The sequence below is a fragment of the Sorex fumeus genome, unplaced genomic scaffold, assembly GCF_029834395.1.
Source record: "Sorex fumeus unplaced genomic scaffold, SorFum_2.1 ptg000129l, whole genome shotgun sequence".
NCBI lineage: Eukaryota > Metazoa > Chordata > Mammalia > Eulipotyphla > Soricidae > Sorex > Sorex fumeus.
Window position 1 is genome coordinate 10,295,950 of NW_026606186.1, and position 26,737 is coordinate 10,322,686.

General features: G+C 39.2%; 1 protein-coding gene across 2 annotated transcripts in view; it reads left to right on the forward strand.

Annotated features, from left to right (window-relative positions):
- Positions 1–26,737, forward strand: part of MEGF9 (multiple EGF like domains 9) — a 99,103-nt gene that overhangs the window by 20,888 nt on the left and 51,478 nt on the right. For both annotated transcript variants that reach the window (XM_056138641.1, XM_056138642.1), the window contains exon 3: positions 19,347–19,548. In XM_056138641.1, coding sequence (XP_055994616.1) covers positions 19,347–19,548 — 202 coding nt within the window. The remainder of the gene's footprint in view (positions 1–19,346; positions 19,549–26,737) is intronic.

The window sequence follows — 26,737 nt, forward strand, 5'->3', positions numbered from 1 at the left end:
GCCTGATGTGTATGAGGCTGAGTTAATCCCCTGGCACTGGATGGTCCATGAACATGACAGCGTGTGGCCTTGGTGGTTCCCAGCACCACTGGATGTGGGTCTTACAGCAGCGAAATATCAAAGTGCAGCTTCGACAAACTCTAAAAAGCATATTATAGAAATAGAAGTTTCGCATTCAGATTCCAGCTCCTTCTTTTTCCGAATCCAAGTTTGTCAAACACCTTAGAGAGCTGTGAGTACAGTTGTGAAATTTTGCTGCTAGACTGCCGGAGGGAGGGATAGCACAGCAGGTAGGACTTTTGCTTTGCACGCAGCCAACCCGGGTTCGATATCCGGCATTCCATATGGTCCCCCCAGCACTGCCAGGAGTAATTCCCTAGTGCAGAGACAGGAGTAATCCTTGAACATCAAAGGGTATGGCCCAGAAACAAAACAAAGAAGAAATTATGTTACTGGAACAATTAAGACAGTGAAAATAGACCAGAACAAGAGAGGGTAAGTCACTGGCCTTGAGTCACGCAGCAGCAAATCCCAGCACTATGTTTGGTCCCCTGAGCATTGCCAGGAATTGCCCTTGAGAACACCAGACAGGTGTGACCACTGATCACTGCTGGGTGTATTCCAAAACATAAACTGTGAAAGCATAGAGAAAGGATAGAGAAAGATTTCTTTTTTTGTCACACCTGGTTGTACTTGGAGGTTACTCCTGGCTCTGCACTCAGGAATTACTCCTGACAGTGCTGGGGGGTGGCAGGTGGGGGTGGGGACCATATGGGATGCTGGGGATTGAACCCAGTTTGGCTGCATGCAAGACAAATGCCTAGCCCACTGTACTATCGCTCCAGCCCCTAGAGAAAGAATTTAGTATTTCTTGGTTTTTCAAATTATCTTTGGGCCGAGGACATGGCTCTGTGATAGGGTGTATGTTGTGTATGCCTCAGGCTCAGTCCCTGGGGACATGGAAAAATAAATAATCTTTGGGCTAGCAACTCATCTATTTTCTAAGCACTCAGGAAATTTTATTATTGTGCATTTAAATCAAATTATCTGATCTTGGTAAATACCTTTTGCTTGGCATGCATATTTGAAATCAGATCTTTGCTACAGGAGACCAATGAGTGACCTTGCTATCACAAACAAAAATCTAAGAAAATATGCCTGTAAAAGTAGCGTAATGACACTAATGTGGAAAACTTTGAAAATATGCACAAATGAACAGAATGATACAATGATCTTTTTCATACTGATCATCCATCTGGACAACTGTCTTGACTCATCCAACCCCCCATTTACCTTACCATCCACTGTCGCTGTCACTGTCATCCCATTGTTCATCGATTTTTCTCGAGTGGGCACCAGTAACGTCTCCATTCGTCTCAGACCTGAGATTTTAGCAGCCTTTCCTTACTTGTCTTTCCCAACGATTGGAGGCTCTTTCAAGGTCAGGGGAATGAGACCTGTGATTGTTACTGTTTTTGGCATATAGAATGAGCCACGGGTAGCTTGCTAGGCTCTGCTGTGCACCTTACCATACTCCTATTTTTTAAAATAAATCCCAGACATCGTATCATTTTATATATGACTATTTCAGAATATCTAGAATTCAAAGACTCTCCTAATGTTTTAAAGCAGCCACAACACTGTTACCATATCCAAACAAAAAAGGAACAATGTCTTCATATCATTGAATTTAAACAGCCAAATGCTTTCTTTATGATTAGGGGAGAAGATAATTTCCTTCCATTTCTGAGGGGGCAGTGCTGGGTGGCCAAACCCAGCTGTGCTTAGGAATCACTGGTGGTACTCAGAACTTTAGACAGTGCCTAGGATTGAGCTAGGATTGACCAAATGCAAGGCAAATGCCATATCCTGTACTGTCCGGCCCCTCTTCCTTTTATTTTTTCAAAAATTAAATTGAGATACTTTATTTTTTCTCCCCAGAAGTAATGAAATTGATACCTTTTTGTAACTAATTCTGACATTTTCAACTACTTATAATAGCCCAAATAAGGACGAAAACAACAATATAAGGACAACTTAACATATTTGGGAAGAATTGGGTGCAGATTATCATCTAGTTTTGTGTGTTAATAAACTGAAAAAAGAAAGGACTTGTCAGGGGTAATAAACAAACTGAGAACAACTTGTGCTGAAATTTATCTTTGAATTATGCTCCTCTAAACATTGAATTGAAAATTTTATTATTTATTTTAAAATGCCTGTTGTTCACATTATTTTTTATAAGTACATTTAAATATTTGATCAGGGCTGGAGCAATAGCACAGCGGGTAGGGCATTTGCCTTGCACACAGCTGACCCGGATTTAATTCCCAGCATCACATATGGTCCCCTGAGCGCCAACAGGAGTGATTCCTGAGTGCAGAGCCAGGAGTAACACCTGTGCATTGCTGGGTGTGACCCCAAAAGCGGAATAAATAAATAAATAAATAGAAATAAATATTTGATCACCTAATATCTTGTTGCCTACCTTTTATTGTCTTTAAATTTTTTGTTGGGCCGGAGTGATGGCATAGTGGATAGGGCATTTGCCTTGCATGTGACCGACCCGGGTTCAATTCCTCTGCCCCTCTTAGAGAGTCCAGCAAGCTACCTAGAGTATCCCGCTAGCACGGCAAAGCCTGGCAAGCTACCCGTGACATATTCGATATGCCAAACACAGTAACAAGAAGTCTCACAATGGAGACGTTACTGGTGCCAGCTTGAGCAAATCGATGAACAATGGGAGGACAGTGCTACAAGTGCATTATTTTGTTGTAGCTGTTTGGTTTGGGGCCATACTTGGCATTGCTCAGGGCTTCCTCCTGGCTCCACATTCAGGGTTCTTCTTGTTGAGGCTTGGGGGACACGATAGGGTGCCAGGGATTTCACCATGGTCAGCCACATGCAAAGAAAGTGCCCTTACCTGCTTACTGACTCTCCAGCCCCTGCTTTGAATTGTAAAGTGCTTTTTCTTCCCTCAGAAGAAAAAAAAGTCCTAATTTTTTAGCTGGTAGCGTGACTTCAAGCCTAGTACTGGACAAAGCTTGGTCTCCAGGGTCAACAGCAGCTATGAAAACAACCCAGGCAAATGGTCTATTGATAGTGGAAATTTTCTTTATAAAAAGATCTTTTCAAATTCCAGGATATTGGTTGCTTGGTCACTGAGGAGTCTGTACTACCATTCAGAGGCACCCTGGGTATCTGAGCAGACCTGGTTAGGAATGTAGTGTTCACTTTGAATAAGAAAGAAGGATAGAGAAGCTTCCTCAAACATTGCCTCACCCAAGTCAAACATGCCACATCTGATATATAGTTGATGCAAGGCATTAGTCTTTTATTTATTTTTTAAAATTTTTATTTATTTAATTTGGTTTTTGGGCCACACCCGATGGTTATTCCTGCAGCTAGGGATCTCTCTTGGTGGTCCCCTGGGGTGCTGGAGCTCAAACCTGGGTCACCTGTGTGCAAGACAAGTGCCTTTCTACTGTACTATCTCTCTGGCCCCAAGACATTAATATTTTAGAGAGTATCCTAATATATAAGTAATTTTCAACTTGAGTAAGGCACCTTTGACTCCTGTTACTTGTCTTTTAATAAACATGGACTTTTTAGAGGACATTCGTGAAAGCTCAGTGCTTTCCTGGTTTGTGTGGGTAAGTGAAAGAGTTTTTAAATGGGTGTTGTCAACAAAAACGCACAGCTGACCTGCCTCCTTTATTCCCATTCTTTAATTTTTTTAAAAATTTTTGCGCCACACCTGGCAATGCGCAGGGGTTACTCCTGGCTTTGCACTCAGGAATCACTCCTGGTGGTTCACGGGGGACCATATGGAATGCTGGGAATTGAACCCGTCTTGGCTGTGTGCAAGGCAGATGCTCTATCCACTGTGCGATCACTCCAGCCCCACCCCCATTCTTTAAGTTTTTAAGCTTTGTAACTGGGTCTTATAATTTCCCCCATTGTTTTGTGTACAATTGACTCAACAATCAGCAGAAATGATGGTGCAGATGAAGTATGTTTTGCTATTGGTTCATTTATATATCTGACATTTTATTTCCCTAGGCTTTCCAACCAAGGAGGCCCTACATGAACACCTACTTTGGAAAATATCTGAGTGGGTAGACTCATTTGCCACATTGCCCTCATTGTCTGTCTTTGTTTATTCAGCTGAAAAGCAATACTTGTCTTTACACAGCTAGGCATAAATCTCTCAAGCTCTCAGAAACTGTTCAAATGGGTAGAAAAATTGTTGTGGGAAAAGAAAGGATGAACATTGTTATCTAAGATTGATGTAATATATAATGAAGGTGTATTTTAGGGACAAGCACAGTGACATGTGGTTGTGAAGCTCAGCCCTGATACCATTTTTATATGCCTTATTTTTTTTACAGGGTTTTGGGTGTTGTGCAGTTCCCCTGCCTCTGGGCAAGTGATGTTGATAATTTATTGACACACATGATTTGTTTCTGCTACAAAAGAAAACTAGTTTTTGGGAGATGGCCATGTTGGTCAGCCCAGGTAATGAGACATTTCCTGTGGTCATAATAACATCCACTGCGCTTTTGGCATTAATTTTTTTTAACTCAATTTCTCAGTGAGTTTGTTTACTGAAGGAGGTGACCAGCAGGTCTCTTGGCTCTCCTTTTCCCCGGCTCTAGTCTCTACTTTATAGACAGGCCTATGTTCTGAAATGTAGAGCAGACCATGCCCTCCTCTCTAGTGTAAAATTCTTCCATGGGGGCTGGAGTGATAGCACAATGGGTAGGGCATTTGCCTTGCACATGGCTCACCTGGGTTCTATTCTCAGCATCCCATATGGTGCCCCGAGCACCGCCAGGAGTAATTCCTGAGTGCAGAGCCAGGATTAACCCCTGTGCACCGCCGGGTGTGACCCAGAAAGCCAAAAAAAAAAAAAAAAATTCTTCCATGATTACCCATTTGCTTTTTTTTGTTGTTATTTGATCAGATTTTATAGCAATTTACGAATTACAAGTTGAATTACAAGAGAAAAGGCATGGTGAAAATTCAGAGCTGTGACTAAAAATGTGAACATCATTACACAGTGTTTCTTATAAGTATATTATAAATGTAAGAGCCTTATTATATTATATATATTTTATTTGTGAAAAACATTACACAGTGTTTCTTATAAGTATATTATAAATGTAAGAGCCTTATTATATTATATATATTTTATTTAAAAAATTTTACTTTAAAATTTAAAAAAATTACTTTTTCATTAAATCACAGTGAATTACACTGTTACAAATTAGTTTATGATTTACCTAGTTGCTCTTAAGGAGGCACTTCACCTCTCATCCACAACCACTTTAATTCTGTACCAGAAACATATGAACTTTTCTTAGAACTCTGTGGCACTGTGCTGTCTCACCCCCAGTGATTTGACAGGCTGTGCCTCGTGTCAGTCCCCATTGCTCTTAAATTGATTATACCCCTGTATAACAGTGTTTCCAACACCATGCTTTGAATTTTCTTTTTCGTTTTGTTTTGTTTGATTTCACATTTAGTCCTGCTTTGAGGCCATAATTTTGGAAATCCCAAATAACAATTTCCAGGTATGGGTTTTGTATATCCAATTTTTTTTTGGACTTCGTGTCCCCTTCGGGGGGCTTGTTTATTTACTTGGTTGTGGTGCCGAGGATTGAACCCAGGGCCTCTCATATGCAAGGAAAGTGCTCGGCTGCTTACTTTTATCTCTGACTCAGTATACTGCCTCAATTAAAGCTGATCTCTATGTTTCTTAACCTGGTATCTGAAGCCAACAGAATCATATGTGTGTACTGGGGAGGGGTTCGGATGCATTCAGAGATAAGTGAGAGGTAAAACCTGTTCTTCTAGAATTGAAATAGGACAAATAGATAAGTAACTGTAGTACAACCTTGAATAGGAAAATGAGAAATGTTAATAAATGAGAAATGCTGATCCATGGGGAGAAACATGCCTCATAAAACATTGTGAAATAGATCGAGTTTCCCAAAAAGCCTAAGGAGTAATATACATTAATAAATAAGTCAGAGGTGAAAACCTGTTGTTCTAGAATCTTTTTTTTAACCATCAAGGGCCATTTTCATGTTTATAACACCAATACAGGTAGATGGAGACAGCTGGCCAAAAGCATCCATGTCTGTCTCATCGTGTAGCAGTGCCGGACCACGTGATGTCACAGCTTGGACTGCGTCAGAGTCCCCCCACCCCCACCCCTTTCTAGAACTTAAATAGGACAAGTAGATGAGTTTCTGTAGTACAGTGTTGAGTAGGATGCAATTTACTAATGAAAAAATGTGTATCAATGGGAAGAAACATGTCTCATAAAAATTATGAAATGTTTCAAGCTTTCAGAAAAACATAGGAAGTAATAGAGTCTACCTCTCAACTTTGTAGTATCTAAATTTTCTCCCCCACTTGCTTTGGGTCTGTTTTATTTTATTTCATTTTTGCTTTTGGGGTCACACCTAGCAATTACTCCTGGCAGTGCTCAGGGGACCACATGAGATGGTGGGGATAAAACCCAGGTAGGCCATATGCAAGGCGAACACCCTACTTACTAGTCTATCGTTCTGGCCCCTGGGTCTATTTTAAACTTAAAATAAAATACTAGACATGATGAAGCATTCCCATGTTAAAACCATTTCCCACTTTCCTACTCAGATGTCACTACAATTCTGATGATAAATCCTGTGCATTAAAAACTATTCACATGAAGGAACAGGAGTGATAGCACAGCTGGTAGGGCACTTGCCTGGCATGCTGCCAAACTGGGTTTGTTCCCCTGTACCACATATGGTCCCTAAAGCCCCCCCCAGAATTGACTCTTGAGCGCAGAGCCAGGAATAACCCCTGAGCATGCTGGGTGTGGGCCAAAAACAAACAAACAAACAACAACAACAACAACAAAACCCCTATTCACATACAAATATAGTGGTAGTGTTTTGAACTTTGCATAGTGGCATCTTACCAAGTTTTCTTTTCACTCTCCATTTGTTTTTGAAATTTATCTTTGTTCATATAACTTTTAATCCTCTGAATTGCTATATAGTTTCCCATTTTGTGAATATATCACAATGTATTCATTTTCTTGTTGTTAGTCATCTCAAATCATGCTTTTCTTTTTCACTTCAAGGAGCTCGGCAGTTGAACAACTTTGCATCTGTCTTTCTTCACACTGGAGGGTGGGTTGTTTCTTTTAGGCACTGCATTTCAATTAATGTGCATTGCAGTCACCTGGATAACTTGTTAAAGTGCACAGTCAGACTCAGTCAGTCTGAGCTCGGCCTGAGACTCAGCCTTTCTGACAAAATCCCAGCTGATGCAGCACTATGAACTGTCACCAGCTGGAAGGTGCCAGTAGGCTGAGGGCATGCACAGGTGTTTGGTTCCTGCCTAGATCTGCGGCAGTGTTCTCTTATGAGTTTCTCTTCCCATCAGGAGTATCTGCGAGATTTGGTTGTTTAGGAACCTCTTTTAGATGATCATTTGAATTCATTCTGTAATCTTTTGCTTCTTTAAATTTGACTTAGGGAAGCGAAAAACCAACTTAAAGCAAAATTACTTCATGGCTTAGCTTAATTGCAACATTTTGCAGGAATTTAGCAAAATTGGATTTACAGATTTAATTAATTAATTAATTTAAGCTCCCCGTGGCGTATTCAATATGCCAAAAACAGTAACAACAAGTCTCACAATGGAGACCTTACTAATGCCTGCTCGAGCAAATCGATGAACAACGGGAGGACAGTGCTACTTGCTATTTAGACTTTTGGGCCATACCTAATGATGCTCAGAGGTTACTCTTGGCTCTGCACTCAGAGTCACTACTGGTGGTTCTCAGGGGACCATATGAGATGCTGGGAATAAAACCTGGGAAAGCCACTTGCAAGGCAAACACCATACCCTCTGTATAGTGCTCTTAAAAGGGTTTTTTTTTTTAAATTCACCTCTTACTTTCAAAGCCCTTACTCTATTTACCATTTTTTAAAAAAAGAGCTTTTTTTCTTTTTTTTTAAAGTTCTTTTTTAAAAAAAATTTAAAAATGTGGTGTCAGGCACCACATTTCACTGTGCTAAATTGTTTTACTTTACTCACTGGCTTTAAAGTTTATATAGGAACACCTCCAGTATAGCCCCAAGTCCCCAAATAAATGAAAACATATTAAAAGTCTTATATGTAATTTATCCTTATAAGTATTTTAATCACATAGGTAAGTATATCGAGTAGATTTATATTTGTTGTGAAACATCTCCAGGACATTTTTACCTTAAAATTTGAAGTTCTATACCCACTGAGCAATTATTCTTCTTTCTCTCTACGCTCGCCCCTCAAAAATCTTTGCTAATCAGAATTTTCCTCAGTTTCTCTGAATGTGACTACTATAGATGTGGTGGCCTAGACGTAGCACTTGCTTTTGTTTGACTGATTTCACTTTACACAATGACTTCGTGATTCATCATGTTATAGCATGTGATAGGATTTTCTTATTCTTTTTTAAGACTGAAAATGATTGCATATCCCACATTTTATTGATTGAGTCATTGATATTTTGTTTGCTTCCACACCATGGGTAATATAAATCATGTTATTGTGAATACAAGTTTGTAAATATCTCTTTCTGCTGCTTTCATTTTGTAATTTTTGAAGTACCTTCATACTGTTTTTTTTTATAGCAGTGTACTATTTTACAATTCCACCAAGCATATAGTGAACGGAATGTGTGTAGTCAGAAGCAGGAAGTAGGAAGAATAAGAAAATTTGTACTAGTGTAGAGGTAAATTTCACTTAGCATGTTTTCTCTTAGATTACGTTTGAGTCTTTAAGATTATTTACATTAGGTACGGGAAGGGGATTAAGTTGTTATCATTTTTTATTTGTTATTGGTCCCTGAGAAGTTCCAAGATTTTTAAATTTCACAATGTTCTATAGTAATGATTAGAGGAGGTTTGGATGTTATGCTTTGTCTTATTTATTTATATTTTGCTTTTTGGGTCACACCTGGTGATGCACAGGGGTTACTCCTGGCTCTGCACTCAGGAGTTACTCCTGGCAGTGCTCAGGGGACCATATGGGATGCTGGGAATCGAACCCAGGTCAGCTGCATGCAAGGCAAACACCCTACCCACTGTGCTATCTCTCCAGCCTCTTGTCTTATTTTCAACCTTGAACAAAGTCTTTAACATCATGATACTTCTAGATTCTCATAGCACTGTAGCACTGCCCTCCTGTTGTTAATCGATTTGCTCAAGTGGGCATCAGTAACGTCTCCATTTTTTGGCATATCAAATACACCATGGGGAGCTTGCTAGTCTCTGCCATGCGGGTGGGATACTCTCGGTAGTTTGCTGAACTCTCCGAGAGGGACAGAGGAATTGAACCCTGGTTGGCTGGGTGCAAGGCAAATGCCCTACCCGCTGTGTTATTGCTCCAAGTCCTAGATTCTCATTAAAAAAAAAAAAATTGAAGCCTCCCAATCTGTTTTGAGTATTGTGACTTTTTTTTTTCTTTTTGGGTCACACCCGGCGATGCTCAGGGCTTACTCCTGGCTCATGCACTCAGGAATTGCTCCTGGTGGTGCTCAGGAGACCATATGGGGTGCTGGGAATCGAACCTGTGTTGGCCATGTTGGCTGCGTGCAAGGCAAACGCCCTACCCGCTGTGCTATCGCTCCAGCCCCAGTATTGTGACATTTTAGGGTTTAAGTTTTCTTTTGTGTGTTTGGGGGTGGGGGGAAATGCAGGGGTGTGGGTCACATGGCCTGGCAGTGCTCTGGGGCTACTCCTAGCTCTTTGTTTGTGAGTAACACCCGGTGGTGCTTGGGGGACCACGTGTTGCTGGTGCTGGAACTCAGGGCTCCTGCGCACAAAGTTGGTGCTCAGCCCTTTGAACTCTCAGGTTCTCAGCTTTGTTTTGAAGATCCTGTGTGTGAGACAGATGGAGAGAGAGAGGAGCGGTGGAAGACAGAGGGAGGTGGTCTATCTGGGTGAGGAGAGAGGGTGTGTGTGTGTGGGGGGGGGGGTGATTTGAGTTTCGCTGTGTGAAGAGGAGCAGTAATGAGCTTTAGAAGAGGGGGCTCCTCCCCTTGCATGCCTCTATTTAACAATTCCGAGTGTCACCCGACTGCTTAGTCATGATGATAAAGCAAAGAACCTCACAGTTCCAGTGCAGGGCCATGTTTATACGGTATAAGTGTTTGATAATAGTGAAGTATGGCAGGAGAGTGGGAAGAATTTGTCAACATGTTTTGAGGAGTAAGAGGATTAGATAGGGAGCACAGAGTAAGTTAGAGCCTGCTTCCAGTTCCAAAAGAAAAAATAAAGGATTTCTTTTCTTTTTCTTTTTTTTTTTTTAAGTGTCCTTTGGAATACCTCAAGGCTCAGTTATTTTACTTGGCTCTTCACTCCAAATCTATTAAACTTTTAGCAGCACGGACAGCTGGAGGCAGGGATATTTTCCACCTTGTAGTGTTTATTTATTCATACAGCCAGCCGACTTAATTTCACTGTATCATATACAGATGGGCATCTGTGTATTTGCAAAAGCAATCTTTACTGACCTGTCCAAATTCAGATTTTTTTTCTCCTGTCCAACTGCTACATTGTTTATCAATAAATCTACCACCTTCCAGTTTTTCCCTTCTCCTTTCCCACTGCTGCTAAGGATAATGTAATCCCAGCTGCACTCTTTATGGCCGTCTGAATTGGGGGAATTAATGTCATTGGGTACCCACTTCCTTATTTCACCTCCTGTATCACCTTGCACCTACTTTATGGATTCCTTGAATGTTCTAAGTGGCAGTGCATGTAAAGGACACAAAACGGTATCTAGCATGTGATAAAAAACTAAAGAAATAGTAGTAGAAATCGTTGCTCTCATCACTATTAGAAGCTATTTTTAAAGGTTCTTATAACTTCACATTAAGGATAGAATAGGTATTCTTTTAAATCATGTCTGTGTAACTTGTTTCATTTTCAGTTCATTATCAATTTGATTGTGAACTGACAGAGTAAAATGGATTTTCAGGAAGCAAGCAGTAGACTCTAATTAAATGGCAAAATTAGGTTACTTTTCAAAAGGTTTGAAAATGCAAATAGGTTAGAAAATATTGTCACAAAAAGCATTTAAGGATAGGGGATGTGACTTAGTGGTAGAGTGTATACCTTGCACACGAGTCTAGATTCAATCCCTCACTGCAAAAAAAAACCAAAACCAAAACAAAAACCAAGAAAGTAATACGTAGCAGTTGGGAAGATTAGCACAGTCCACATCTTATCTAGCACTCTAGGTTCCCAAATTAGTGTACTTCTTGAGAGGTACTGGAGATTCTAATTAGCCGTTACTCATTTAAATAGAATGAACAGATCCCAAATATTAAATCCTGAGTGTGTGTTTTGGCTCCGAACATTGTGTTAAGACTCACCAGCCGTAAGCAAATACAAAGTGTTCTAAGTCGTCAATTGAGAATTATTCTGTTGCTTGAACTACTGTTTCTCTCTCTCTCCCTGTTTGATAGCAGTTTGCTTTAATGTCACTTGCTTACAAAGAAAACAGACTGGGGAAGAGGGGAGAAAGAAAAGATTCAAGTGCATGTAATAGAATTAAATAGACTTCCCTTCCTCCCTCCCTCCCTCCCTCCCTCCCTCCCTTCCTTTCTTCCTGTATTTTTCCTCCTTTTCTGCTCTCTGATCATTTTAGTTTGTTTTGCAATGCCAAGAATCTAACCCAGGTCTCATGCATGCAAGACATATGCTTTTCCACTGAGCCACATGCCCAGTCCCCACCTTCCATTAAAAAAAATGGCAGTGTGAGGGTCACTCCTGGGGACACTCAACTGGGCAGCGTGGGCCTGATAGTTCAGTTTTTGTGCCTGGTGATGTAATGCTCAGATCCTGTAGTGCTGTCACAAGGCCACACCCAGCAGTGCTTGGGGACCCACTGAGTTATACATAGTGGCACTCGGGGGAAAGATGTACAGTGCCGGGGTTGAACTTGGGCCTTTTTTTTTTTTTTTTGCTTTTTGGGTCACACCTGGCTTTGCACTCAGGAATCACCCCTGGCAGTGCTCAGGGGACCACATGGAATGCTGGGAATCGAACCCGGGTTGTCCGCGTGCAAGGCAAATGCCCTACCTGCTGTGCTATTGCTTCAGCCCAAACTTGGGCCTTTTTTATGCCAGGCATGTGCTTACCCTTTAAGCAGTCTCCCTAACCGTATTCTCCCATCTTTTTCAGAGAAGATAATTCTTTAGTGATCCATAATGAGAAGGTATGAGAGTAACATAAACATGGACTTGAATGCTCTTTAAACCACTATAAGTTTATTGCATTGGTACTTAGATTCTTTTAAGTTCTTATTTTACTATTTAGAAACATAAAGAAACATAAGGAAATTGGGTATATTAGAAACAGAAGAGAGATATGTCAACCATGGCCAAGTCCAAGAAATAATAGCTAAGAATAATCCCTAAAATAAAAATTTATCCAAGCTTTTAAATGCAAAGAAACTAATTCATAAACAACCTTTACCAGATTATGTCAAGCTAAATTTTGATGCAAGTAAAATGTCTGACAAAGGCTAAGTCATTAAATTAAACAGTAAATAGTAAGTACTTTCACTATCATTGATAAGGCAAACCATGGTATGAAAATAAATATTTGTGTGAAACTTTCTATTCTATTTTACCAACAAATGGATTGTCAAAGAAACCCAAGATTATATCTGTTATAATACACAGGTAAGGTATGACCTTCAACGAAGACCTCATTTCATGTAACTTAAAAATAGAAGCCTTTCTCAAGGGAATCCAGAGAAAAACCATAGAAATACTAAGAATAAATCAAATGGCAATTACATAGCTTAAAAAGAAATCTAGCATAAATATTACTTATATGTGATTAGAAGATATAATGGAAAATAAGATGAAAGTCCTTACCACCACTGCCATCACTACCCATAGTGATGAAAATCCTAGTACTCTCAACAAGTTATAAGTGAAATTCATATTTTGTTGTTTGGGGTCACACCCAGTGCTGCTTAGGGGTTACTCCTGATTCTGAGCTCAAGGATCCCTCTTGGTGGGCTCACGGGACCATGGGGGATACCACTGATTAAACCTGGGTCAGCCGTGTACAAGGCAAACAACCTGTCTTGCTGTACTACTGCTCTGTCCTCTCATATGTATTTTTAAATTGTGAAATTTCACTGAGAGATATGAGAAGACAGAATAAATGAAGAGGTGTACTAGTTCTTACACTGAGGAAATTAAATACTACAAAGCTACTATTTTTGATAAACTCACTTGTAGAATAAATGGAATTGCTCAGACAATTGCAACAGGATTTTTTATTTTTTGGAGGAAATGTGGTAATAGAATTCATATAGAAACAACTATGAACAACAAAAAAAATTCAAAGAAGAATAATGTCTTAGTGAAACATGTTATAAAGCTGCAATTATTAAAATCTCGCTTTACTTAATTGGCATAATAATAGTTCAATTTAAAAGCGAATGGATTCTGGTACAAAAACTAGTAGAATGTGACATAAAAGGATCAGATTTTAACAAATTACTATTTGAAGTAAACTATATTTCTCTTTAGTGATATGAGTAAAAACTATGTGAGCATTTACTTACACTTAAGTGTGAACCAAACTTTGTGAGCCATTAGACACGTTAGTTAATTACAGCATATAACATAGGAAAAAACAGGTAAAAAGAGAGAACACATTCAAACATACTATCATAATAGATACTTTTCTAAAAACTCCCACCATTTGTGTCAAGTAGCTGGAGGTACCAAAGGTCAATGAATATTCTGTTGTAGGCATAGGAACTAGTTAAAAGTAGGTTGTCAGGGAGAAGCTTAAGGTCATTAATAAGTCCAGGCAGATACTCTCTTATCAGACTGGTGTATGAGCATAATTTGGGAAAGAAAACTCAAGGGATTTCTAAGCAAGATCATTAGCTATTTTTTTAAATGTTGAAAGTTTTTATTGGTTGTTGGCAAGGAATAGATAAAAAAAAATACAGTAATTTAAATGCAGGGTTGCTGTGGATACTTTTAATTAGAACCATTCTATAAATTCAAGTTCTCAGGACGATGCTAATTTATTGTCTTTTCCCTGGGTCTTTATATTTCTATTTTTAAAGTGTTTGGCACCAGATTTTAGTTTTTTTTTAAATTCTTTGTCAAAGTTCACATCAATGCATTTCATTACTCTACCGTAGTTAAAACCAAAAAGGGGGAAAATGCCAACGATTTCAGTTACTTTTTATTTCTCTGTAGTGTTTTTCCAAGAATTATAGGGCATTAAAAAGAAACATGCTACTCAAATGACAGAGGATTTATTCCTTATTTACTCTTAGGCAACCAAATGAGAGCTTTTTGGCACTTTGTTCCGACTTGTCTGTGATTAGCTTTTTGTGTCCTCTTCCTATTGTCTCACTCCCATTAACAGCCACACTAGTGACTTGCCATTAGTCATGTCAGCATCCATTGTGTGGCTCTGGTGTCTTAAGAGTCTACCTCATTAAGAAGTCAGCACTTCATCTCTTGTCTTAGACTGAAGGTTCTTCCCATTTCTTCAATCTATTGAAATTTCCTTTCTTCTTTTTGCATGTTGCCTGCTTCCTTGTAAATTGCTTTGTTTCTGTATTACCCCCTGTCTAGTTCATTATGACTGTCAAGAACTGTGAAGGCGCTGAGATTCTTTACATACATGCCAAGTTATCTGTCCTGCTGCAGTTCAATGGATGTTCACGATGCTTTACAGTTACTGCTGTTATTTATATTGTTTCTTTAACTCAAATCATTTCACTGGGCAATGCTAGTTGGGAACTGGGATTCCAAACTCCAAACAGAGAAAAGACACAGGCTTCCTAGCATTGGTATGCTTCTTTTCAGCATCTTCCCTTTGGTGAAGAATGTTAACATGACAGTGGATATTTTAGTCTTGGTAGTTGAATCCCACTTCTGGTGTTCAGGTGGCCTCTCTTGGGGAAATATTTGCCATTCACTCCTTTATACCATTAGGATGATTAATACCCAGGGTTTATGCGTCATCAACTGCTCTTTTCATCTGCTTTGAAACCTCATTCTAAAACCATATGTTTCTGTCAGTGTATTTATGGTTATATGTGTAGTGATGTAGGGGTCTAGGCATATGTGGAATGCTGAGATGACCCACAACTTTATTTCTGAACAACAGTTCATTTATTCTGTTCCCTAGATATGTCCAACACTGGCATTTGGGTAATAAATCCAACCTCAGGTTTTTTTGGTCTGTTTTGTTTTGTGGCCTCAGCAGGGCTTCAGGCTTAATACCTGGCTCTCTGCTCACGGATCGCTCCTAGCTGTGCTCAGGGAACCGTCTGTGGTGCCAGGGATTCAACCCCGGAGAGCCACATGGAAGGAAAGTGCCTTCCCCTCCTGCTACCTCTCGGGCCCAACCCCAGACTTTTTGATCTTCCGTGTAGCACATAACAAAACCATAGCCTATAATTCCGACATCTGAATTGTGTTTGCTATTTCATCTAGTATCCCTTTCTCCTCCAGCTGTTGTTTTAGTTATTACAGGACTGCAGGCCACTTATAGCTGAGTGGGGCTGAGTGTTATAGATACTAAATGGTATTCTGTTTACAGAGGAGAAAATGAACATAGATGAAAGTTAGAACTAACTTTTGCCTTGGCACAGGAAGTTAAGAAGAGCTGCATTGGGGGTATGGTGCTGCCAGCAGGTCAATCTGTACCTGTGAGGTGAGTGCATCAGCAGCCTGATGATGCCTTCAGACTTCCAGATACCCCAAAATCGATGCTGTGCCTTTGGCCAGACCCCAAAAACTTGGGGCAAAGTTTACCAAGAAAGTAAATGGTCAAAAGTTAGGTATGTGGGAGACACACCCACAAACCACCTTCATCTTAGCTATATAATTGGAGGCATGGCCTCTCTGGTTCCTGATCGAACAGCCATGATCCCAGAGACTCAGAAACAAATCTCTAAACCCAATGGCTTTTGGCAGAAATGCATCTAGTCCCTGCAGTAAGTTACAGGCGCTGGGCCACCCGAGGTGGGAATAGGTTTTGTGCTTTGGTCTTTCCCTCCTGGCAGCTTTGTGGCTGTCATCCTCCAGAGGCCACTGGACAGTCAGGTTTGGGCCCGCAGTGACGAGACACGTGGGGCCTCATGGGATGGGGATGGAGCTGGCCCTTTCCTCCCTACCCCAACGAGACCCCAAGTCGCCGCCCACAAACGGCTTCTCTGGCTCCTGATCAAGCTGCTTAATGGCCATGATCCCAGAGACTCAGGAACAAATCTCGGAACCCAGCAGGTTTTGGCAGAAATCCCTCCAGATTTAAGGGTTCAAATTTCAGACTTTTAAAATCATGTGGCCACTACTGCAGCCACGCGACACCATATATTATTCTTAACCAGCAATAGAAAGCAAATTGTCTGCTGTTGTCTTATCGGCAGATCTGAGTGTTGGGGTAAAATCCCAAATAATAATGGTGGGTCTGGTGTCAAAATATTGAATGTAATCAAAGTAGAGAGAGAGAGAGTAATGTGTAAATCATCTGCCCCACAGGTAGGGGGAGGGTATAGGATGGGTTCATACTGGGGTTTTTGGTGGTAGAGAATGGGCACTGGTGAAGGTACGGGTGTTTCATTGTATGACTGAGACTTAAACCCGAAAGCTTTGTAACTGCTCTCATAACGATTCAATAAATAAAATTATAAAAAATGAAAAAAAAGAGCTGTATTTGAACCTGTGGCTCTCTGCTTTTATCGTTGGTGTTCATAAAATGCTTACTATTGATTCTTGAAATTATTGTCATAAATCATCAGGAGCAGACGTTATTGTAGAGCTACAGTCGAGGCAATGGCATTAGTTTAAAGAGGAATAAGTCTCAACTAATTATTGAAATAGGGGATGGTTAGAACATGGGTAGAGGGAAAATAATTCAAGGAAAACAAATGAACTAAGGTACACAAATACAAATAAAAGGTATGTTCATGAGTAATTGACTATAGAAATAATAAATAGCCAAGGAGCTTGGTTAGTGTGAAGGTTTAGTCATTCAAACTTTATTGAAAAAAATACTTTAAAAATATTAGTTCTTGGGCTGGAGTGATAGCACAATGGATAGGGTGTTTGCCTTGCACTCTGCCGACCCAGGTTCGAATCCCAGCATCCCATATGGTCCCCTGAGCACCGCTAGGAGTAATTCCTGAGTGCAGAGCCAGGAGTAACCCCTGAGCATCGCTGGGTGTGACCCAAAAAGAAAAAAATAATATTAGTTCTTAGCTTAATTGGGTTTTCTAGAAATAATACTACTAATCTCATTCATTGGGAACACTGATTAAGGTTTCAGATAGAAATACATTGGCAAGGAAATAATAGCATAAAGTTCCCGGTCTTAATTATGGAGTTTTCAGGCTGTTCATTTTTATTGAGGTAGTTCTGCCCACACCAGCATAATTTGGTTAGTTTAACGTGTGACAAAATTGGTTCCAGCAGGAAGAATTGGATGTATGTTGAAATTCTGCCAAATTTTGGAGGAAAAATGTTCTTCTAAGCGTTCTGGTCATTTCTGGTGAAATGGAAATCTTGCCATGAAGTTGTCATTGGCAGATTTACAGACCACTGAATGTGGTTTCATTATTTACAAAACCACACCCCCCCCAAAAAAAACCCTAGAAATATGTGAAAGCATGTAACTTTGTCAAAGAAATGTCTTGCTTCTGTAGCACAGTAAAAACAAGAGTATCGGATGAGATGGGAAACTGATTCCTCTCCTCAATTTAGTTCTTTAGGAATGGGTTTTCCAACAAACATGGAATATATATAAAGAAATAACCCATTGGCATATGTAAATTTATTTGGCATATGTATCAAATTAGAAAAGGTGTGAAGAGCAGGTAGGTAAGCTGACCCCAGAGGTTAGGAACTGAAGAGGTGTGGCGAGTAGAGCTGGCCAAAGGAGAATTGCTTTTCAGAATTCTTATGTCAATTATCAGCTTGTAATGACAGAGATTTTTGAAGGTTACTTTCCTTTTCTAGCACAGAGAAGCAAATTCCTTAATTTCTTTTTAAGACCCTAAATTTGTTTGTAGCTGTGCCACAACTTAAAACATAAACAAAGTTTAAAGTTTTTTTTTTTCAGGTTAAGCTTTTATCAGTATAAGGCCAAATTCATACAGTATTTACCTATTCAAAGTATAATTGTATTATAATTTTCTCTGGGGTTTTAAAATCTAGATTCCTAGTTATTTTGGAGTGAAGCTTTTCCAAAATATATACACACTTTAATTTTTTCCACAGTTGATTTTTATTTATACAGTCTTATGTTGTATCAAGCTTTGTTGAAAATGTCTTCTTCTTGACATAGCAAAAAAGCAAGTCCTATCTGATTTTGAAATGTATCTTCATTAAATGACTAAAGCGAGGGACTTCTGATTATTTTTATTTAAAGAACTTTATAAGAGAAAATGTAAAATGCTTAATTTTTTATTTTATTTTTTATTTGTGGAGTTACAGCTGGAAATGCTCAGGGCTGTGCATTTAGGAATTACTCCTGGCAGTGCTCAGGGGACCATATGGAGTGCTGGGGATTGAACCCCAGTTGGTCGCATGCAAGGAAAGCACTCTTTGGGGTGTACTATCCCCCTGGCCCCATATGCTTAGTTTTTAAAAACTTTTACATTGGGAAAGAGATGAAAATTGTGAATAATTTTAGCTCACTCATCAGGATTAACTTGTAAGCATTCTCATCTGGGACTTGCTCTTTCGTACTTCCTCACCTTAAGGTTTCCATGTTCTCCTCATGAATTCCTGGACAATGCAGATGAGTTTATGATTACAGCCATTGCTGAATTTTGCCTAACCTATATAAATTACCACAGCTAACCATCTGAGATTTGTGCTTTTGTTGATGTTCAATGAGATTATTCCTTATTTAACATGTTATTTCCAGAACACCCTCCAGTACCATATGGAAAAGGATACGCCCTGTCGTTGGGAATTTCTAATCCAGAAAAACTAATAAAACACACACACACACACACACACACACTGTTGTGCAGAGTTAAGAGACTTAAGAGAGCAATAGAAAAGAAGTTGTGAGTATTTACTTTACAACTAGGAAAAAATACATAGTTCCATCTATTTTATCATACCAATTTCTTATTTCAAATGTACTAATCAGAGTTCTTTTGAACCAGAATTTCATCCAGCCACACAGAAATGGGTTAACACAAACATTCACTTAGGAAAACAATGAGTTAATTTTATTAAGAAAACATGAACTCTTTGTTAACTGTGTCTCTCCTTTCTTTTGCAGAATATAAATGTAACTGCTCTGCGGTTGGAAGCGTGGATGAGAATCGCTGCAACCAGACCACAGGGCAATGTGAATGTCAGCCAGGTTACTGGGGTCTTAGCTGTGACCTGTGCACGGAGGGCTTTTACCAGAATCACACCTCTGGGCTTTGTCTGCCCTGTCACTGTAGTCCACTGGGCGCCCTCAGCCTGCGCTGTAACAGGTAAGTCACAGAAACTGGAGGTGAAGTTAGTTTTATTTCAGTAATGACTTCTCTTGAAGACCACACCTGTTTAAATAAAAGAGATGGCGGGGGATGGGGTGGGTGGGCAGAATAGAGTCCACATTTTTGCAAGATATTTGTATATTTTTATACCTTCATTTTTATATTTGATGTCAAGGTTTAAAAGCTTTCAGTTTACTTATTTAGTTCTTCAAAAGCACCATAAAATTAAAGTTACCAACTTTTCAATGTGATGTAGTCTCTCCAAATTTCATGGGGAAAAAAAAACTATTAAGAAAGCAAAGTTTTCTGGAAGTGATTACTTCCAGGCATTTTCAGGGGGAAAATATTCAGTTTAATGTTCACTAATATGACACTGACACTTACTCTTTACATTATTATTATTTTTTGCTATATCAAATTATCCAGCTATTTCTTTGCATGTTTCAGGCTTAAATTTGGTAATATTCTAATTTTCCTAACTAGCTGGAGAAAGACTAATTTTACTTTATGTCTCAGCACACTTTAGGGGAACATAATTAGACTGATCAGGACTTGTCTGGAACTTATCTTTAAAATAGTATGCTATTTAAAGTTGACTTAATCTACTAGATTTAGTCTAGGGCCCCTAAATCGGAGGAATTGCTTTCAACTACACTGAAAGTAATTATTCTTTGATCTTTTATGAAGCACTTAGCTTTTTGTAGACCCCAAGTTAAAAAAAAACTGAAGAGCGAGTGTTATGCAAGGAAATAGTAGAAACTTCAGAATCAATCTAACCTGGGTGTGGAGTCACTTAGGAACATTGTTGTTTCATCAAGATATCACATTTCTCTGAGCCCATGTCTTCTCAAGATTGTTGTGGAGGTTGAATAAGCAGATATGTATGAAAGCTTAGCACACAGCACCCAACATATTCTGGTTTGTTTTAATTCCCAAGAATATATACTGCTTAAATGAGGGTTAAGGGGGGGAAGGTCTTACCCCTGAGCTAGATCCCAGCCTTGAAAAATTCATTAGTGGTGGGGAGAGGGACACACCAGACAGTGCTCAGCGGACTAATCCTGATTCTGTGCTCAGGACTGACTCCAGACAATACTCTGGAGTCCACATCTTTTGCCATAGATTCTACCTAGAAGTTGGCTGCGTGCAAGTCAAGCACCTTACTTCCTATATTGTCTCTCTCTGGTGCTCTAAGAAATATTTTTAAAGATTATACTTAGTAGGTATTTTGAATGGATGAAGTGATATTATTGTCCAATATTTTACCCTTTTTGGTCACTGTCACTGTCCTCCCACTGTTCATTCTCGAGCGGGCCCAGTACTGTCTCCATTGTGAGACTTGTTGTTACTGTGTTTGGCATATGGAATACATCACGGGGAGCTTACCAGGTTTTGCCGTGCAGGAGAAATACTCTCGGTAGCTTGTCAGGCTCTCCAAGAGGGGCGGAGGAATCGAACCCGGATCTCCCGGGTTGTCTACGTGCAAGGCAAACACCCTACCCGCTGTGCTATCGCTACAGCCGCGACACATGGTATTTTAAAATATTTGTTTCTTCAAATCCTTAAAACAAGTCCTTTTATACAGATTTGTGTATCTTATTAAATTATAAAAGTAATGACAGAAAGTAAATTTCAAATAAGTTTCCTAGTTCCAAATCCAGTGTCCTTATCACACTATGCCTTATGGCCTCTATTATGAGAAAACTGAGGTTAAGATTATAGTAATTGTTTACCACTGCCTATCATAGTGGGCCTTGAAATATATTGCCATAAAATCAAGAAGATAGAAATCATATCAACTATCCTCTCAGAGGAGATGAAAATGAAAATTAATCACAAACAGAAAAGATGAAAAACTCTGAAGCACTTGGAAATTAAACAACATAAAATAAAATGAAGGATTTTTTAGCAAAAAAAAAGCCCCCAATAAAAGAATAAAACAAATAGAATCTTGAAAGAAGACTCATTTTCTAGAAATGATTCTATGATTAAAAGATAAATAAATAAAAGAGTTTGTAATCTATCATTCTAGCCTGTCAGGAAGATCCTAGAAGTCTGACAAACTGATTTTTATTCACTTTTGTTTCTACCCCAGAGTCTTACCAATAGTAGATGCTTAATAAGTATTTTTGTAAGACTGGAGAAAAAAGAGATGAGTGCTGGGGTCAAGGAGATAGCAAAAGGGGTGGAGCATATACTTACTTAGTATGTGCAAGGTTCTACACTCTGTCCCTGGTACTGGATTTTCCCTACCTTAGAGCCCCTGGATATTATTATTTCTGATTAATCTTTTCCCCTGGCATTATTAAGTAGAGATAATAATCCATAGGTTATTTCTCTTGTATAGGATTATTTTAAGGATGAAGATAATACTTGTGTATATTTTCATAATCTACACTTGCTGGACTGGAGCGATAGCACAGCGGGTAGGGTGTTTGCCTTGCACCCGGCCGACCCGGGTTCAATTCTTCTGTCCCTCTTGGAGAGCCCAGCAAGCTATTGAGAAATATCCCATCATCACGGCAGAGCCTGGCAAGCTCCCTGTGGTGTATTCGATATGCCAAAAACAGTAACAACAAGTCTCACAATGGAGAGAGACGTAACTGGTGCCCGCTCAACGGGAGGACAGTGCTACACTTGCTAGACAAACAATAACAAAATAATAATAACAGCAATCATTTACTGAGCATGTACTGTATGCTAGGGTGTGCTGTGCTATTTGCTATAGGTGCGTTATCTCATTAGTATTTACAAAACTCTGTTGAGCAGGTAAAGGTAAAGGTAAAGGCCCTCCCGTTGATCTTCGATTTGCTCAAGCGGGCCCAGTAACGTCTCCATTGGAGACTTTGTTGTTACTGTGTCTGGCATATCGAATACTCTCGGTAGCTTGCCGGGCTCTCCGAGAGGGGCGGAGGCAGAGCACTGTTATTTTTCTATTTTTATTATGAGAATTTTGTTCTGTTGCTGTTGTTGTTGTTTGGTTGGTTTTTGCTATTTCCAGCTATTTTTAGGATTTAGTCCTGTCTCTGTGCTTAGGGTTCACTCCTGGCATGCTTGGGCAACCATACTGAGTGTTCGGGTAGGACCCCTTATTCACTGTACTGGCTTATTCACTGCTTATTCACTTATTCACTGCTCTGGCTCCATGATAATGAGAATGTGGATGCTTATAGGATGTAGTTAACTTTACCTTTGCAGACTATAAAAGACACACAAACCAGTCGAACTAACATAAGAGGTAAATGCTCAAAATGTGAAGCAGAATCTTTTCACAAATAATAGCTTTCCCAGTAGAAGATCTCTTGATAGTTAACATCCAAATATCCCATCAGTCATATCTCAATTCAGTGTGTTTTGGCTGATGATTGTGTAAGAAAACATTGTATTTATGTTCCAGAAACCCAATAAAGTGATGTATATTATGAACAAAATAATATGGTAAATCTTACATTAAATTCCAGTATAATTGGTAGAATGTCAGAATTATATACAGTTCCGAAAGCACAACCACATGGCAACAAAAAGAATATGCAGTGTTATTGCATATGAAGCACCTGTTAATGATTTGAGGAATATAATTATATTGCCTTTAATCTGAAAGTGTTGTTTTAAGTACTTTACTTCCTAGTATTGGCATTTGTTACTTATAACGAGGCATTAACTCTTTTTGAAAAACACTTTAGAAAGTTGGTGGTTTGAGGTTGAAATGTAAGCAGAAGGTGGAAGATATATTATGACTATTTTTTATTTTCATTATTATTATCTGGTGGGCCAGAGCAGTAGGATAGCGGGTAGGGCGTTTGCCTTGCACATGGCCAACCTGGGTTCGATTCCTCCACCCCTCTTGGAGAGTCCAGCAAGCTACCGAGAGCATCCCACCCACACAGCAAAGCCTGGAAAGCTCCCCGTGACGTACTTGATATGCCGAAAACAGTAACAGCAAGTCTCACAATGGAGATGTTACTGGTGCCTGCTCGAGCAAATCGATGAACAATGGGAGGACAGTGCTACAGTGCTATTACTATCTGGTACTCAAGGACTATTTTGTCTGTGTTGCTGGTAGGTTCTGCTGGCATTAGTAGGTAGACAAGCATGTGGAGCCTGAGGATCTGTCAAAAGTGGTAGAGAACATGACTAGCGTTTTTGAGGCTCAGAGTGTGAATCCTGCCACCACATGATCACCCCTAACCCCAACATTCCTGGGAGTGGTTCCTAAATAAAAGTAATGGTGCAGCTTTATATGATCTGTCTAATGCCAATGCATGATCCTTTGCATTGTCTTCTAACTGAATTCTAGCAGAATCTTGCCTTTTCTCCCATACTTAACCAGTGATGGTCATTTTCAGTTTCTCAGTGAGGGTTATTTTCTGTTTCACAGTCCCCCTCTTACCTCTGGATGTGGAGCTGACATAGGCATCTCTCTGGCTCCTTGGAGCTACTCCCAGAGTTCTTTCCAAGTTTTTCTCTTTTGGAATCCTCACCTCTGACACTCCTCATTGGCTAAACTAAGCCACCACATGGCCTTGAAGCTGCTTCTGCTCCAGGCCACTTATTTCTTACATGGGGTCCCACTGTTGCCTCTCTCACGCTGTCACTGTCACTGTCACTGTCCTCCCACTGTTCATTGATTTGCTCGAGCGGGCCCAGTAACGTCTCCGTTTTGAGACTTGTTGTTACTGTGTTTGGCATTTCAAAGACATCACGGGTAGCTTGCCAGGCTTTGCCGTGTGGGCGAGATACTCTTGGTTGCTTGACGGGCTCTCCAAGAGGGGCGGAGGAATCAAATTCGGGTTGGCCATGTTGCCATGTCTGTTGTAATTCTGGTAGATTCCAATATCTACAGATGATGATTCTAACAAGAGTTTGGCCTTTTGTTTCATGACCTCTCTTCTCAGAAGCTTTTTCCCATCCTCTTTTCTTTGTACTGAGACTCTTTATTTCTTTTACTTATACTCTATTTGTTGATTGTCTTTGGCCCCAGGATAGGAATATTACATTTATGAGACACATCTGTAATTCCTTTCCCTGAGTTCTTGCAGAGTAATATGTCATTTAAAAAAATTCAACAATATTACTTCAGACTGTTGGGCAATCTGTCAAAACAAGCAGTGCACCACAAAAGTCATTTGAAAGCCTTTACTTAAAGGAAGTCATTAGAAAGAAGGCCTGGGAGCACTCAATCCAGTTCTAAGTACTGCATTTCTTTCTTTCAGAAAGGAAGTGAAATTGACAGGAGACTAGAGGAATAGAAGTGGGAAGTTGCAGGACTATGTATTTTGGCAAGAGCTTATGGGTGAATTATAAGGAAACATTGCTAATGTCCTGCTATGCTATAAATTATATGGGCAAATTAAAGGAAAAGGGAAGTTGTAAGCAAAGCAATATGATAGGTAGTAGAAAGGAAGTGAAATACAAAAGTAGACTTTGGTTCTATTCTTGATTTATCTACATATTAAAAATACAGCCCCAGATTAATATAGTTGATATCTTTAAGTCTCAGTGTCTTCATCTGACAAAAGGATTAAACAGGAAGGATTTTTTTTGTGTGTGTGTGAAATTAAATTGTGTGTATATACACATAGTGATTGGCACACAGATTTGGCTCTCTTGAAGTGAAATTTGTGTTTAAAAAGTGAAATAGAATTAGTAACTCACAAAAAGGAGAGGAAAACTTAGGAGTAGAAACAGTTTTGCCTTGAAGTTGGATGTATGTCTCGGTGGAAAAGCAAAGACCTAGCCTGTGTAAGACCCCATGTTTAATCCTGGGCATCATGGGCCACCCCCCGCCCCCCCACAAATCCCTGAGCCCTTCCAGAACTATCCTCACAAATAAAAACAAATTTTAGAGTAATTTTTTCTACTCCTGTCAAAAAGCTTATAATCTATACAAGGCTAAAAGGATACAAAAATGTGAAAATCAATACAAATCAGTACCTAAATATATGCCAAAATTCTGAGTGGAGTAGCTTTTAGTGAAAAAGAACAAAAATAAACTCAATAAGGAAATACTTCTGAAAGAGGTTAGACTGAGATATGTGCTTTACAGGGTATGATTCCAGAAGACACAAAGATAAGAATATACCCCATCAGGAAAAAAAATTAACGTGAATATAAGCGAATTTTACAAACATTATACAGTGAGATGAGAAATCTGGTCTCTTACACCTACTCACATTCTCTTCTTTGACCTCCCTGTTCTTTTTTTCTTTAAAACAAAACAAAACAAAACAAAACATTAAATGACCGTAGAAAAGTTGACTTAATTCTGTCCCAATTCTCTCCTACATCTAATGTCCATGGAATGAACATCTGGCTTTTAAAAAATTAATTTCCCTGTTCTTTATGCTCATATATTTCAGTGGGTGTTGTCCCAGTGAGGGTAGATTTTTGGCTGCAGGAGTCAGATGCGGGTTGAACAACGTCTTTGTATGCAAACACGCAGTCCTTTATGTGCTGACAGATGGCCACCCCTTCCACTGCCTGCAGAGTTCCAACTTGTTTCACTGGGAAACAGTATACAGTGAACTTTTCAGTTTTTCTTTTGAAATGCTCTATGTTTGACCAATTTACATTTGGTGTTGCTCTATAAATCAGTTTTTAAAATGGATCATATTTTGTCATAATATTCCCAGTGAATCTGCATTTCTTAAGCTATTTAAAAAGATCCTCATGGCTAACAAAAGCAATTACATACTGATTTGAGAATTTTTTATCATATTCAGAGTAAGTTAGTGTTTGCCATGCATCATTTTACATTATCTTTTAAGAAACAAAGAAGTTCTGTAGGTGTTGTACCCTTTTTTAAAAAATATAAAATTTGTGGTCGCTATTATACTCTCTATTTTGAAAATTTACTACTTTGCACTTTTTTTTAGTGATGAGAATTTTCCTCAGAACAGAGGGCACAATTTTATTTAGAATTTAAATTACACGAGATAAATGTCAAATTGGAAGATGACAAACCCACTGAGGTTTACATTCATAGAGAGCTCTTAAGAAACATTTAGAAAAATAAAGAATGACATGCTTGCCTAAACTCTTTATTTATTAGTTTGACTCCAATTCTGAGAGCTCTAGGAAAAGTCCCTTGGTCATTAGAAACAATTGTCAAATAAGGAAAGCTTTATTCATTAATTTTGTTTAATAAATAAATCACATTTGCCGACCATGTCTGAACATATCGTTT